The 16,960-nt window shown below is 40.5% G+C and overlaps 1 protein-coding gene across 6 annotated transcripts in view; it reads right to left on the minus strand.

The window, feature by feature from the left end:
- FARP1 (FERM, ARH/RhoGEF and pleckstrin domain protein 1) overlaps window positions 1-16,960 on the minus strand; it is a 187,293-nt gene that overhangs the window by 35,461 nt on the left and 134,872 nt on the right. For 4 of the 6 annotated variants that reach the window (XM_079972517.1, XM_079972519.1, XM_079972515.1 and 1 more), the window contains exons 13-15: window positions 16,108-16,351; window positions 2,870-3,060; window positions 391-480 (exon numbers count right to left, since the gene is read on the minus strand). In XM_079972517.1, the coding sequence (XP_079828643.1) occupies window positions 391-480; window positions 2,870-3,060; window positions 16,108-16,351 (525 nt within the window). The remainder of the gene's footprint in view (window positions 1-390; window positions 481-2,869; window positions 3,061-16,107; window positions 16,352-16,960) is intronic. The other 2 variants (XM_079972520.1, XM_079972518.1) reach the window with 1 other exon arrangement.

Consider the following 16,960-nt stretch of genomic DNA (forward strand, 5'->3'; position numbering starts at 1 on the left):
GCAGCATCATATGAACGGGTTAAGTTTAAAATAGCATGTATATGTTGGTGGCCAAGAAAAGCTGGGTTCTTTTTACTGTGTTAAAGGATTGTAAAATTTCACTTCTGATTGGCTTGCTGCATAAAAATTCTTGGCCACTCATTGGATGAGAAAAGTGACTTGAGGAGAGGCCACTCAAAGTGGGGGAGATCAGGAGCCGGCCATTGCCTCACATATTCCCTATCCGGTAGGGAGAAGGTATTGAGCAAAATATATCAATTAATTTTTGGTATCCCCCCCCCCCACCACAAGAAGAGGGTTGCGAGGGAGGGAAGGCACAACCCCCTAGAATCCCTTAAGTTTTGTCCAGAAAAGCTCATGGCTGTGTGCGTAATGCAAAAGCAAACATACCGACGTGATAACTTCAAGGTCTTTCAGGTAAGTTCGTTCTGTGGTGGAAACTTCTTTAGCAATGAAGTATGCTTTGTCAGTTGGAAACCTCTGAAAACAGAAAGAAAGAAACATAGGTTTTGGTCTTTACCCAAAGAGTAAGTTCACAAATTGAAGGAAAATAATAAGGAAGAAAGAGTGGGCCTATTATAATTCAGAGAATTATAATTCAGAGAATTTTGGAAAAACCTTGCCCAACGTGATACAGTGGTACCTCGGGTTACATACGCTTCAGGTTACATACACTTCAGGTTACAGACTCCGCTAACCCAGAAATAGTACCTCTGGTTAAGAACTTTGCTTCAGGATGAGAACAGAAATCGTGCAGCAGCGGTGCAGCGGCAGAAGGACCCATTAGCTAAAGTGGTGCTAATGTGGTGCTAAAGTAAGTTTCAGGTTAAGAACAGACCTCCAGAACGAATTAAGTTCTTAACCTGAGGTACCACTGTATATTTTCAGAAATATAATTTTTTTAGCTGCTATGTATTTATTAAAAATGGTTTCAGACTGCTCTCTCATACAAAAAATCAAGGTGCTGTACAACAAAATCTACCGTAAATCATAGTAAACCACAAAAACGTTAACAAGTTTAAACAACTGGACACAGCGGCTGCAGAACCCCCAAGTGTCCCTATTTTCCAAGGACATCCCTGATTTAGAGAAGCCGTCCCAGTTTCTTATTTCATCTCTGAATGTCCCACTTTTCCCTAGGATGTCCCTATTTTCACTGGAGAAACGTTGGAGAAATATTAAATTTTAGCTAAAGATTTGAGGTTAACTTTTTATGGTCATGGGGCTTCCAACGCAGGATTTGTGAGAACATGATTTTTCAAAGGACCCTCTCAAAACCCCCACGAAATAGTAAGAAACTCCCATGCCCATGGATGCCTCCTGTAATTTCCTGGATCTGTTGTCATCCTATGTAAAAAAAAAAAAAAAAAAAAAAAAGAAGAATCAAGAAGATCCAAAGATCTATGAAGATCTGTGCCCTGAGTCATTTTTGTGGTGCTGAAAAGCACTGGAGCTGTAGTTTTTAGCACAAAGCTGCCACTGCAAGCTTTGTTTTGATAGAGTTTTCTGATGGAATTTTGTGGGGGTTTTTTTTTGGGGGGGGGTACCATGTAAAATCATGCAAATGTCAGAAGTTCTATTTTAATTCTCCTGGATGTGACATTTGTCTGAACCCTGTGGAAAAGCAAAAAATATATCTCTATGTGCTTTCTCTTTCTGTATGAAGGAGTGACCCAGGGGAGGGGAGGAGAGAAGCAATCAGGAATTGACTCTCCCTCTTATCTATTTCTGGATCAAGATTTGTTTTTGGCTTATATGTACCTAGTATTTTCAGTATTAGGATACAATAAGGGGCATTTACTGCTTCCTCCAAATATGTAAATATGGGACAGAACTGTTTGCATGCAGGACAGTTAGCACTCCATGCAGTAATTGACCAAGAATGACTTCATATCCATATTCCAAACAAGGTAAACGCCATACCTCCGAGAAACCTAATGAATTTCGTGATTCACAAATGGCAAAGGAAAGCTCTGAGGTTTACATGTAAAGAAATTGCATTCAACTAATGGTGTGGTGTCCTGCTACCTTACCCTAAAGACGTAAACCCTTCCAGGCAACGCAACAACTTTTATTGCCCTGCCTCCATCCAACAATCAGTGATGTGCTAAGCACACCCTGTAGCCAACATTGGAGCATTTCTAAGCAAGCTTATGCAGAAGTAATCAAGAGTCCACTGGCACTTGCTCTCTAGTAAGCACAAAGCAAGATTGCAGCCCAGGTTTTCTCCATTGTGATGGTTGTCAAAGGGGCCTTGTCAAACGTGGATGTATTATGATTTGGCTGTCTACAAAGTGCAAGGAAAAAGCTCAAATCAGCTGTACAGTCAGCCAACTACCCAATACGTGGAATGGAAAAGCAGCTTCCAGGCTTTTGACTTCATTCTTCACGCACTTTGCCTGCCTTGTCGAGGAGGGCAGCTGAACCCTGCTGTGTGCTCCATTAGAACAATCAAGGCTAAGAGCTGCCTAATCGTGCCTTGCGACTGAGAGCAAGAGCAGAAAGAAATACAGGAGAGCAGGGAGTTGGATGTTATCGGTGTGGGTGTAAGCAGCATCAGGCAAAGGGGCCTAGTGAGGTGGTAATGTAGCCTTATTAGACTTTACCAATTGGTGGGCTCTGCGTTGCTCCCAGATGGGAGGAAGGAAGTCAAGTGACACCGAGGGTTGGTTCAGAGAAAGAGTTCTTTATTTCTGCTCTCCGGAGCAGAAGAAAGGTACTTGCGTGGTCTGTTAAGCATATGCTAGTTCCTTGTAAAAAAATGGAGGTTGGTTGGACTGAATCTGATAGAATAATAGATGCAGTTATAAATCCTATGTGTTTTAGACATACCAGATATCATAACCAAAATGGCAAGAGCATCAAGTACCTTCCTCCTGACTTCCTCTTCATCATCAGTGCGGACACCAGTTTGGTCATTCATCAGAGGACTGACTAATGGAGAAGCTTGCCTGTTATCAGGACTCAAATTAGGAGACAACGTTGCATTTGTCATAGCTGGTCCGCCTTGGGAATTGATGGACAGTTCTGAAAGGTGGGGGCTGCCAGTGAGAGAGCCTGCTGAAGGAACAACAGAGTAAAATTCAGAATAATTTAGAAATATTACTTTTTAGCATACATGAGAATTATAGCCAAGAACCTCAGCCTATGTAAATGAGATGGTTCCAGCTAGTTAAATTGAGCTACTAGTTATCTGAAGAGCTAATCTGCCTATTTAATGCGTATGGAGAATGGACTTGAGTAAGATTCACATTGTATTACAGCAGTGAAGAAAGAAGAATGTAGCTTTGCTTTAGCATCTGCTTCTTTCCTAGCATGTGATGAATCAAGTTAGAACAGCTTTAGAGAGGCAGCTTTGTGGGTTGTATGAGCCTGTTGTTAGATCTTATTCCACTCACACATTTCAGATGCCACAATAAACTACTGTTGCTCCATCTCCCCCTTCATGAACAAAAGGAAGAAGTTTTCAAGCTTCTGTTTTTAGTTTTAAGCAAACCAGCTTCCCACTATATCTGACTATAAGAACTGACTTTTTCAAGTTAGTCGAAGCAAACTGGGATCAAATTGTGGTTTCAGATCCCAGATTAAACAATTAACCATGGTTAAAACCAGTCGCCGTTTCCTGGATCCAGGCACAAGAGGAAACTGCATTTTGTTCAAAGCCGTGACGGGAAGTTTTAAACCTCTTCCTCTTGCACACAAATGGGGGAGCACATGAATCAGAGGCTAAGACCTGCTCATCTCCATAACTTTGAATTGGGCCATACGGTCAAAGGACCTTGGTCTTAGCTCCAGCAGCCAGCTCAAAAAAAGTAAAGCTTGTAGCTTTCACTACAAATTCAAAATGTATGGTTTTTATCATCCATTAGTACTAATACCCAATTAGCAGCACCCAAAGAAACAGAGACATTTTTCTCACTGAACTCCAACCCCCATCACTTGTTATATATAGAGATACAAGCAAAGTGTCCTGTTCTATCCTCTCCCCACATTTTTATTTGAAAATTCATTGTCTTCCTCATCACTTAATCTAAATAGAAACAAATGGGGATAGGGGTGGGATTCAGTTGGGGAAATCCTGTAATCAGAAAATAAATATGAGATGTTTAAGAAGCAGTCAAGTTGTGTGGGAGAGAGTAATACTGTCCAAAGAGGACATTGTCAAAGCTGTAAATTTTCTCTGTGCTCTACTTATTAGTTTTAGTACATAATAAATGTAGAAACAGAGAGAGTTACCCTATAGTTAACTGGCGTTTTATTCACCCTCCTACAAACTTAAACTCCAGAAATGCAGCTGATTAAAATTATTTCACAGGGTGCTAAGAGAATAAGCATTTGAAAGAGCAGAATCTAGAGGAGGAAAGTGATTTTCTATGTCAATGTCACATCTAGAACAAAGGGAGCAAACTACTCAAGCCCTCTTGCTACGTACAACATAAATATGTACAGTGTACCTTGTCAAGTTATTCCACGCTCCTCTGACTGTTTTGGGGTTGAAATGCTAGCATTACATTGATACAATAGATGTTATTTTTTAAAAAGCATGTGGAAGGACCACTTCAAAATGTTCGCTGTTGTTAAGCCTAAGAAAAGTGTACAAAGAAGCGTGAAAATGGACAATTGCACACTTTGGTGGCTACATGAAAGATGATGGCCCGAAAGGGCTTTAAATGCTGTCCTCCTTTCTTGGATGAAACCTACCATTTCTTTTTGACATAAAGTAGTCATCAAGCTCACATTCACTATATATTTCCAACCACATATTTCTGCAACCCATTAATCTTCCTTCATGCTTTACAAAAGCATCTTAATTTTGGGAAACAAATAAGCTGTTAGCTAGTACAGTGAACAATACCCATCATGTTCACGCACAAATAATAGGCTCTTTATTACAAACATATCAAGAAGTTTCATCTGAAATTTATCTTGGAAGCCCCAGTAAAATATAGCACAGCGTCAAAAATTCAGAGAGATTATGATCAATTCGTTTTTCAGCAGGACCTAAATGGTGTATAGATTTTTGAGCTGCACTAGCAGGTTTCATATTTATCTCATCATCTTTATCAGCACCAAAGCAAATTAGGCAGAGCAAATGGGATACTTGCCTGTAGAGAGATATATATATATATATGCCTCAATGAAATAAATTTACCCACAATTCTAGGCTATGCAGATGCTCAGGAAAATCTGAGAGAAAGCCAGAGCTTGTTACACAAATGTCAATTTTATTGACACTAGTACACAACTGTATACAATAATTTCATAATAAAATTAATGCAGTTATAAGAAAAAGAAGAAGGGAGGGGCCCTAAGGTCAGGAAATCGTATTTTACAACTGGTATGTTTTCAAACGACATGTACAAAAGACCTACAAGAATCATAGTATCACCTCAAATATGTAGTAAAAACACAGAAATTCTGGCACCGTGCCTGCCCACATGACAGAAGAAAAGAAATATTAGCATCCGTATGTGAAGTTTTCTGCTTCTCAGACATTAAGCATCTGAAATCTAAGTTTACGGACTGGCCACAGCTAATCATTGGAAGTAGCAGCTATACATGACCAACAACCTTGTTTTTATTTCTCTAGATCTTCAACAACTGAAGTGGTGTATTTGCCATTATACAGGAGGGCATCCGTATGGCAGCCTGATGCAAATGCTTGGGCTGTCCCATCAAAACACTTGCTGTAGTGTTGAGGGTTCCTGTCTGACTCGTGGCTCAGCTAGATAGCATGGAAGCTCCAAAGGCATTAATCAGCACCTCAGCAAAGGGTCTCTCTGTGCGGCCTACTGCAATTCAGAACTGGTGTTTCGCAGTTCTCTGAATCTAAACTCCACCAAGGTTTGGTTGGGGACAGTTCACAGCAAATGAAGTCAAGATTCCTTTGAGCGTTCTTAGTTTAGTATCACCCAGTGACCACCAAATGTAAGACAGTTGCGTTTCCAAAGGCCTAATTAATACAGTGTTTTTCCCCTGTCAAAATATCTGGGAAGAGGAGACTAAACAAATGCTGTATAGAATTGAGATCTAATCATTTTCTTACTTGCAGCTGCGTGTGTGGAAGATGCCACACACATTTTATGCTACAGGGTTGGTGGACTGGAATCTGGGGATTAGCAATGGACAGGCTATAGGAGTCAAAATGCAGAAATATTTCTCTGTTACCTGGTACCCCTTCGTTGCTTATAAGGACAAGGAAGATGATAAATTGCTCCTTCTAATTTCACAAAGATCCCATTGTGGTCAGACGCAATTCCTAAGCATTCATGGCCGCTTGATTGATAACAGCATAACCTACGCCTGCTTTATCTAATGCTACATTGCAAATTCTGCCTCAGTTGTGAGAGTTATTGGATATCATATCTGTACCAATATCGACAAATTACCTATCTTTCTATCTACTGAAGGCCAAAGGCTAGGAACTAAAATGGACAGAAGGCTTCACAGCATTTTCTCCATGCTGTACGTCATGATCTAGATTAAAATCAGCCTCGCCTTTTAAGCAGAACTCTTTTGCTCCTTGCTTGTCAAGCAGATGCACTGCTTTGAACTTATCACAATGCATAGCAAGACATGTGATAAGCTACATCCTAGAAATGCTATGTAACTTCCAAGAGCTCATGCGAGAACAAAGGTGGAAGGCTTCTCTCCTTAATAACCATCTGTCAGTCTTCAAAGTCTGCTGTTTCCTACAAGGAGTTGCAGAAAATCACAACACGTTACAAACATATTGTACGATTTGAAGTTCACTTCAGTCATATTAGCTTTGGGAGAACGGTCCACATGGTGCCTTTCTGTAAAATGGGGCACCTTTGAGAAATGCTTCCTATGAACACATATATAATTGCCCTGTAGAAAACAAGTGATATTTCAGGGGGCTGTAAGATAGCTAAAGATGTAACTCTAGCCTTGAAATAATGAATGCAATATTTTCCTGGTAGAAAGCTTCTTCATTGGCCAAAAAAAGTAAGATTTCCTGGAACCCTTCTCTCTCAAAACTCATTTCTCCACATAAACAAGGATTCAGCTGATGCCTTGAAGGGTGTCTTCATATAAATATTTAACCCCAAGCAAGCATTTCGATTGCTAATCCATATGTAATTACACATAGGATTGTACTGTCTTAGATCTATGTCTGAATAACTCCCCACCCCAATCTGTTTGATGCCCAGCTGAATAATGTAGATGATGTGTAATGTGAACTAATCCCTAGAAGGATTCATAGCAAGTCTATAAAAAAGGCTTTCAAATAAGATTAACATTTCCTTTAGACTTCTATAACTAAAAAATTTGCATCACTGAACTGGGATACTCGTAAGATTGCTATTTTGGACCTCAAAAATATTTAAATGCTGGTTATTTAATTTTTTTGCTTGGTACACAAAAATGGAGGGTGAATAGTAATTTTAGCTTCATGTCAAAGCATCCAGATTGACTTTAGAACCTGAAAATCAAGCGGTCTTCTTGTCATTCCTCAGATCGTCAACAACAAAATAAGGATTGCCTCAAGCAAAATTTGAGGTGGAAGTGCTGGAATGGTGTAGGGACAGGTTGCTTATATTGGCTTATGTATAGCTATTTTTTAAATTAAAGAATCACCACCAAAAATCTAACAACCTTTTCTTTAAAAAAGAAAAGACTGATACATTCAGACACATTCAGTAAGAACGTGTTAAAGAAATGTAGATTTATAACCAGCACTCAATAATAACGAAGAAAGGTACTATTGACAGCTATAGCTAAGATACTTGAGTTCATACACTCAATGGTGTCAAGACAGTTAAAACAGAATTAATTGTGAGTGTTCTTTTGTTTCACAGATCCCCCTTTCCCAATTTAAAGAGGAGGAGCCTGCGAAGATTATAAGAAGGAACAGAGAAATGGCTGATTTGTGTGGCCCCATCCATCCCTTTCTGAGCCTTGGGCAAAGGTGGGGGGAAGGGGAGAGAGAGGCCCATATCTTTGGGGGCAGATAAGTATTCCATTTCTGTATCAGGAAGATCTCCCCTGTGTCCTGCACAGAGCTACAATTCCCAGAGTTCCTGCTACAGTTCCTAGGATTCTTTGATGGTTCAGAGAGGAAAGATATTGCTTTAAATGTATAGTGCAGAGGGGCCCAGGAAAGTCATGCATCCCCTCTTACAATTTCTATGGAACGTGCAATGCCACAGCTTCCTCTTCAGCTAATTTATTGGACAAGAGGTTTTCAAAGGGGAGATGCAGCAAGAGGTTTCAAAAACAACATAAAATAAAAATAATGCAATTTCAGCAAAGATATGGGACAGAGGCTGCCTTGCTGAGATAAACGAAAGAGGAAGGACAAAAAGGTTTTTCTGGGGTTCTTAAGGCTTGAAATGGATACCCGTGACAGTGGAGATAGGGCATGATTTGAGAGTATGGAGCATCGTACCAATGAACATGTCCCCCTGCACTTGGGTCAACAATGTGAGCAACAATTAAGCAAGGAAAAGTTTTACAGCAAGACACCAGTTAGAAAGGGTAAAGCCTTCAGTACAGGTAATAAAAAAGCAAAACGAAATTAATGTCATGCATACATAAGGATAACTTCGGCCTGACATGCTTACAGACAGTCACCAAATTCAGCATTAGGTTTAGTAGCCAGGAACCCCTTCCTCTTGGGTACAAAAATCCATGCTGAAGTGATATATAATAGTATTAGACAGTGGCAGGTACAAAACTGGACAGTAACTGCAGCAGTTAGCTGATAACGGATTACCCTTTGATGGAAAATAATGTACATCATGATAAGTCTAATAACAATATGGGTGGGGGGACTTTTAGAGGCGTGAAGCATGTCCCTTGTCTATTTTTGTTCTTTCCATCGCTGAACTAAGCAAAACGAAAAGGGATAGGGAAAAAAAATAGTGGTCTGAATACAGTTCCTTAAAGCACACATGCATGTAGAAATAGTTGCTTATTCTAAATAAGATGCATATTAAACATTGCAGAATATGTTTGCCTGCACAGTCCAATCCACATGTGCAAGCAAGCATGTGCTGCAGCTACTGTCCATTTTGGCTTCACATCTCCCTAAGAAAGCAGTGATCCTGCTAAAAAGCAATTTTGTAATGGATCCAATCATTTTAAGTGCTGCCTTCGCTCGAAAGCGAAGGGCATGGTGGCTCCATATCATCACCACGGTCCAAATATTTGTGCAGAAGGTCACATTCGTTTACTCATCAGTTTCTCCAATTTTTTATTTGTTTATTGCAAAGTAGGATCCTTGCAGTGGGTGACCACGAAATAATGAATTTTATAGATGAATGCAGGATCACTGTGCTAGGAGGATATTTCCATTTCCAAGTGGACTATTTCCACCTCTAGCAAAAGGTCATTGGGCCAGCGTGGCAAACAATGCAAGGAACAGAAGATACACCATGCTTTGAGTATAAAGACAGAACAATGGAAAAAGGCTTTTTCCTCCCATAGAGGTACATGCTGAAAAAACATACAGTGGTGTATATATATATATATTAAAAAGCAAACAAACAAACCATTGTTAAACAAATGACAAGAATGAGAATGAAGACCCCAGCAATTTTTTTGAATTGGTATTTTCTAAGTTTTGAATTTCCAAACCTGTAATTCAATGTGTGAAATATATCAGGGAACTGCCAATGATAGGAAACATAGCCAAAGTTTGTATATTAGATCAAGTCACTATCAGAACAGCAATAAGAGGTGGGGTGGAGATAAGAAATTGGGAGTGGAATATTTCGTGCCCTTCCTGAAAAGTGAGCTCTGAAATAGGTAACTCTTTCCAAGCCCAAGATTGATAATTATGTTGGAAACTCTGCATAAAAAGTAATGTTTGAATGACGTCATGAGCGTTTTGCTGCAGCTGCCGTGTTACGGTTGCCATACGTCCAGAATTTCCCGGACTTATCCAGAATACTGCAGCCCAAAAAAAAGCCCAACAGCTCTGGCAAAAAAGCCCAACAACTTTTCTGTCTGGATTTGCACTGTTTGAAACATGGCGACCCTATGCTGAGTAGCATGGCATGCTTTCCATTCACAAATGCTCTTTTGCACGGATTCCTGACGTGAGCTTTATTCCCTTTGTTGAAAAAAGTAAAATGCAAGAGCTGCTTTAACAGATAATCTATAAAGCACAACAGACAAGTAATCAAAAAGCTCCTCCTCATCAGTGAGATGAAAACCCATCGAAAGGGTGGGTATACTAGACTGCTTTTCAAGAACCAGAGAAACAGAGCTATTCCTAACCTCTGCAAGAATCTTATTGGGGGGGGGGGGAGACCTACATCTATAGAACAGATGATTGAGAGTGGGGGTGGGTGGGTTCATTAATAAAATACTGCTGTATTTAGAAAGCGAAGCCTCAAAAAAACGGAGACACAAAAAAATCGCCACACACTACTAATACTACATTCAGTTTTTAAGAGGAGCCTTAAAAGGAAGTGCAACTTTTTTATTTAAAAAATAATAATCTAAAGTGAAGATCAGTGTATGGACAGCTACAAAGATTCTGCAGATTCTTAGGACTGATAAGAAAACAAATCTGCAGGGAATGTCCAAGTACTACAGAGCATGTGAGAGACTTAAAGGGGAAACCATGTCATACTTGGGAAATTATTTTTGACTTGGGTTCACTTTGTATGCCCCACAGAAGTGACAAGAAAAGAACTGTTGGCCGTGCGTCCTCTCCCAACACTTATGACTCATGTGAACGGGCAAGCTATTCAGTCTCCAAATGAAGAAGACAGAATGTGCACCACTCTCTCTAGGGTAAATGTGCATCAACTGTCGCCCCATAAGAGCCAGAAAAGTAGACAGGAAGAAAGGAAGAAATGGTTTCTCTTCTGCTACTTTCATGGAATGGTTAAAGTGGGCCTCAGTTTGGGATTCGCCCCACCATCAAAAATGCCCATTTTACTTTGCTTTAGTAGCAAATTTCCAATTTACTCTTAACTCTATGCACAACACAGAGAGCAGACATAAAGAAAGTAGTGGATACCAACAATGAGAATTCTAATTGGCAACAGGCTTGTCGTTTTCATATTTACAAGTTACAATTAGGAATCTGATGTGCTTAAACTACACAATTCATATTTTTTTATCTCAGCTGCACTGTTTAATAGGACTGTAAATTTAAACACAAACAAGAGCATGATTTTATGTGGCTGAAACGGCAATACCAGCCCTATGGTTAGTGGTAAAGCTAAATTGTGCCATTTCCTTTGAGGATATTTCAGTGATGGAAAACACCATTACATAATTAGGTATTGATCAAGGTAACATCTCTGTTACTGAAACAAGGACAATAATCAGGAATCATTAGAAAAGAAATCATAATAAAAAATAGAGCTGCCTATAACACGATGCCTTTAATGCAAATCTAGTGTGAGGGGGCAAATTTCATGATAGTGATTAGTAACATCTCTCTACAAATCGATGGTGCAACTGTACTCAAAATACAGCGTACAGTTTTGGTTCCCGCTCCAACAAATAGAGCATTGCAGTGCTAGAATGGGTGCCAAAAAGGGCAATCTTAATGATCAGCTAGCTAAAGCAACTTCCCTATTGAGAAAAGGCTACAACATTTAGGTCTTTTTAAAAAGGCAAGTACAAGGAGAAGCATGGTGGTGGTCTCTAGTAATATTTGAACCCAGGGTCGTCCAATGAAGTTGAATGATGCGAGATTTTAGACAGAAGGAAATACTTTTTCAAACAGTGGCATATTTAAACTTTAGAATTTCCTGTCACAAGATGCAGAGACTTTAATATGGCTTTAAAAAGGGGGCTGGACAAATCCGTGGATGACAAGGCTATCAATGGGTGGAAGCCCTTATATATTGCCTCCAGCATCAGAAACAATGGTCGAGTTTGCATGCAACTCTAAGCGGTATCAAGCCTTAGTGAGAATGAGCAAGTGTGCTTGTGCCCAGAGAGAAAATGCTTTTGCTTCTCTCCTGCTCCTACTGATGATGTACGGCCTGGCACAAAGCCATTCATTTGGTCTAGCATCACACATGAACTCAATTGTTTGTCTCACTTCCAGCAAACCACAAACAACCGCCAAGGTTACTTTCCGTTTCCTGCTTGTAGTTTGTTTTGGGGAAGACAGAGCACTAGCCCAGGTTTGCACATAATGGCAATCCAAACCATGTTTTATGGGTAGCATGGCAGCAGCACAACTGGGAGGGGAGTAAAATGGCTGCGATTTCCCCTCTGGGTACCTGTATGCTTGCTCACTCTTGGTTAGGCTTAGCACTGCATGAGAATGAGGCCCAGGAAGTGCTGAATAGCACTTACTAAGGATCACAACCCGGAGAGGGATATATTGCATTCATATTCTGCTTGTGGGTTTCCTATGCATATTCACTGGCAATGTATGGAATACCCCATTTCTCTCCCCCACACCCCCCCCCCAGACCCCAAACACATCAGGTAGAGGCTATGCACTTCGATTGGGTAATACAGAATCCTATTTATGATGTTTCATTTCTGCACATTCTCTACAATGCTTAGTGAATGCGCACACAACGGTAGGTGGTAATGTACATTCTCCACTGAATCCACATCATCACCACAACATAGACATTTTGTAGACCAATGGCCACTTCTAATCATAACATTAAGATGCTTTAGCTTAAGGAGGAAATGAACTATCGTGCAATCTGCTCGAGAATGCCGGGGGGGGGGGGAATCATTGAAACAACTAGTGCTTTTGTGAAGCACCTAACAAGCCAGCGCTTTACTCCACAGTACGTTATTTCTATGCCATAATCGCCAGAAGTCAGCAAACATGCCAATAAAGGACACACTGTGTACATTCTATCTACACTTTCCAAAGTGGGTTTTTGTTTAGTTATGCTTTAAATTAAACATTCAGTAGTTAAAGGCAATGATTTGACAAACTATTCTAAACCCAAAACACAGATCACCTTCTCAGCACAACATTAAATAAAACCTTCCCTTATTAGCCCATGCTGCCGCCTAACCACAAAGTCACAGATTTGATTACTTGTTCTCTTGTCTAGTAACTAAACAAAACATCTGAACTGCATTTACATCTGCACTGAACTTCACATCAGTATAACAAAAACGCACGAGAGAGGAGGTTAAATATTCCTATGCATATGTCAGCATCCCAAAGGCCTTTAAAAAACAAAACCCTAACCCTTTGGATTGTTATAATCCTGTAAATCCCAGTTCCCATTAAATAAAAAACAGCCCTCACAATCACAGAAATAAGTTTGCTCATGCAATGGCAAGTATTTCCAATGCAGTCTATAGTGCAAACATGTTGCCCATCCTTGCCATTTACCCTGTTCTAGGAATATGTAAAATACTGAAGAGGACTAGGCAACTATAGATTGAGTTCTGTTAAAATATTCTTACACTCAGATGTACCACTTAACATGTTTTGGTTCAAGGCATCAGAAAAAGGTTATAAAACGTATCGATTTTGTTTTATAAAAATCTAAAACCATCAAAATATAGAACTGCTCAGGCTTAAAAGATGTCCTGTAACTGGCTCATTTGTTTTCATGAAAATGAATGAATAGCTGGAATCAACTGTACTCAGCTAAAGCCGCCCTCTATTATTTAATTCTGACACATTCATTTGAGAATACTTTCCCCCATACTTCCCCTCTGACCCAGTTAAACACATTTAGCAATGGTGGTAAGGTCAATGGGTATAATTTGCTGCTATTCTTTACTCAAGAAAGTTTCCTGAAACACAGGGTAAATTATTTGTCTTACTCCTTACAGATTTCCTGATTCCAATGTTCTTTATCTTATTACATTGTTAAATGAAAAAGAAAGACTGGAGCATTCCATGCCTTGCTAGATATGCAATATTCAGAGTCTACCTGACCCCCGTGTCCAAGAACGCAGCAGCTGACAGGGTCTGCTTGTGCAAAACCATTTCAGATAATTACAAGAATGCTGACCAGCAGTTGGGTGGTGTGTGTGGGAGACTAACTCTAGTATCCTACTGCCCTCCCAATTAGCCAATTGCTTAGTTTTCAGAAACGGCTTGATCAGGATATGAACCATGTCTGAAAATGTATGTACACTTGGTTTCTCAACCAGCTAGGGATGCATGTGTAAAGCCTGCTTTAACACAGCATCTGATCTGATCTGATCTGATACATTGGGGTTCCTGTTTCGAATTGGCCCCGTGATTAATGATGACAAAATACCCGAGAAGAACATTTGCAAGTAAGATCTACTATGCTGAAAGCAATCTTACAACCAATGTATAGAAATTATGATTTCTGATGTTTAAACGAGCCCATTAATAACTACAGGAACATACCACTGAGCTTCTTTCAAAAGTCTGCTTACATCCCCTCCACCCTATTTAAAGTTTGCATGTTCCATATTCTTCAACATGTTCAAATAGGAAAAAACTTGTTCAGCTCACAAATGCAACTTTTCATACTTTCAGCATAAGAATGATTTGTGGGTTTGTTGAGCAAAATATAGTATTGCTTCCTTCAAAAAACGTGTCATTAAGCTCTTTTATTATTTTTTTTTTTAATGCCTGGATTTGATATCCTCTTTTTTTGCATTTTGATTGCAATGTAAAACTTTAAACTCTAAACTGAGGCACTGGATAGCAAGCTCTCCTTTAGAAGGAGAGAAAAGCACATGTGTGTACCATGAACTCAAATCACGTTGCTTCTCGAATAACGAACACTGCAATCCTATGTACATTTACTTGTGATTAAGTTCCACTGAAAACAGCGGGAGATGCTTCTAAGTAAAAATTAATAGGTTGGGGCTACAAGTCATCTCTATCTGGCCTATACTTCATTAAATATGACACACAACTAGAGTACAGATTTCTTCTTAATGAACAAATCTACTAACAGAGTTGTTAGATGAGAAATCAGGTCTCCTTCCCGCCCCCCTAAAAACCCACATCACTAGTAGATTTCACCACCTCTCTGTATAGCAGTAGCTCCTTCTAACTTCTCAAAAGGAGGAGGTTAAGAGGTTGACATGCTGCTTTATGTACTCGATGAACAACCTTCCAACAAATCACTTTCCTGTTAGGTTGGTCTATTCCTGGAAGTGCTGCTTGGTTTTCTCAGCAACTGAAGACATGAACACCATCTTCATCACTGAGGGCCAAAGACACATCCTCTACCTCTTCCTCTAGTTGGAGGCTGCCAAATGAATACTTGTTCCTTGGCATAGGGGATGAATTGAGCACTATAGGATTTCCAAACACAAGAGGGTGGGTGAAAGGATTGACCATTTCTGAATCTGAGTCACTAGACTCCGTTCCACTGCTGGTAGAACCTTCCAATATCTGGATGGTAGACATATGGTCCATCATGCCCCTAGCATACAAGGACTGTATAACTGGGCTTTGCTTTGACTGACTAGCAGCTGGCACACCATTTGCCATGTTTTTGCCTTGTGAAGGGACCATTCTAACCGTCCCTCCTTTATGATACCTATCTGCTCTATAGTCTTGGTTTGGAGTGGAAGATACCTGGCTCAAGATAAATGGGTCTGTTTCAGATCTGTTGCGCGCATGTGAAACCACTTCCATGTGTGTCCTTTGCGAGACCGGGGAGCGCTTGCTGTAACCGTGGCAGCTATAGGAACGAGTATCATCATCTTTACTCCTAACCCTGCAGTCATGCCCGTTTTCGGAGATGTAACTCTGGGAGCCTGCTCTACTGAAACTCATGTGAGGACTTGATCCTTTGCTACTGGAAGGCAAGGGAGTAGCCAATGGACTACGGGTATCTGGACCTCTAAACATTTCATCAACTAGAGTGCTGTGCCGTGGGACTCTGGGACTCCCACCAACATAGAAGGACATACTAGAAGGGCTGCCATCATTGCAGTCTTCAGTGAGATGGTAAGATGCCTTTATAGAGGAGATGGAAGAATCCCTGTATCTAATTCTATTACGATTTTCACCTCTATAATCAACGTAGGCACCACTGGTTGAATCACCCTCATAATTGTCATTTGTTTGGGACTGTGAGCGGGTTATCTGCCCTCTGAGGAGGTCATATTCACTATCTACATCACTGCAGTCAATGAAAGGAATTGATGTGCTACTGCCACGAGCAGCCCGGGATGCAGGACCTGTGCTTGGTTGCTGTGTCTGAGATCTACTGTGCTGTGATCTGTCCTTTGCGACCTCCTCTTCTTCCTCCATGGCTTCCATCACAGCACCGTCCAGCCTCCTGCCTTCTTTTTCGGGGCTCTTTTTCAGGGAAGGGCTCGTGTGGTGTCCACCATCTTCTACTGAAACTTTTAGTTCCTTCCCCTGCCGGCAGCTTTGGATTGCTGGGGAATCAGCACCGTCTCCATATGTAAAACTACAGCTCTGGAAAGAGAAAGGAAAGAGGTGAGAGGGGACAGGAAGATGACAAATCAGCACCAATCTCAACATCAAGTGCTTTACAAATGTACCATACAACACAGTGCTACAAATTTAAATATGCCTTCAAGCCTAGAGAATAGAAGAGAGGAGAGCTCATTCCTTTGGTCTCCTTTGGTCAACTTCTGCAGCACATAGGACCCTGATAGAGAAAGCCTCACCTCTGTGGCAGAAGCACATGCTTTGCAACTGCATGTGTGATAAGTACCAGATTCAGTCCCTGCCACCTCAGGAGAGGTAAACAGGTGATGTGGAAGACCTCCACCTGAAACCCTAGCCTAGAGAGGCACTGCCATTCACCACGGACAATATTGGGCTAAATAGACAAAACATTCTGACCTGGTAGATGGCAGGCTGCCTATGAGAACAAAATATAATGTCCCACAACAGTTTTGTGGATTGTCTCTAGCTTATGGTACATTATCAAAGGAGCTCATGAGATTAAAAGGTTGTGAAATGCCATCTTGTTGTTCCTATTATGTGGTGGGAGAACATGTGGCCCTTCAAATGTGGTTGGACTCTAACTCCCATGCTGCAACAAGCATGGCCAATTGT

This window comes from Podarcis cretensis (genome assembly GCF_951804945.1).
Source record: "Podarcis cretensis genome assembly, chromosome: 4".
Classification (NCBI taxonomy): domain Eukaryota; kingdom Metazoa; phylum Chordata; class Lepidosauria; order Squamata; family Lacertidae; genus Podarcis; species Podarcis cretensis.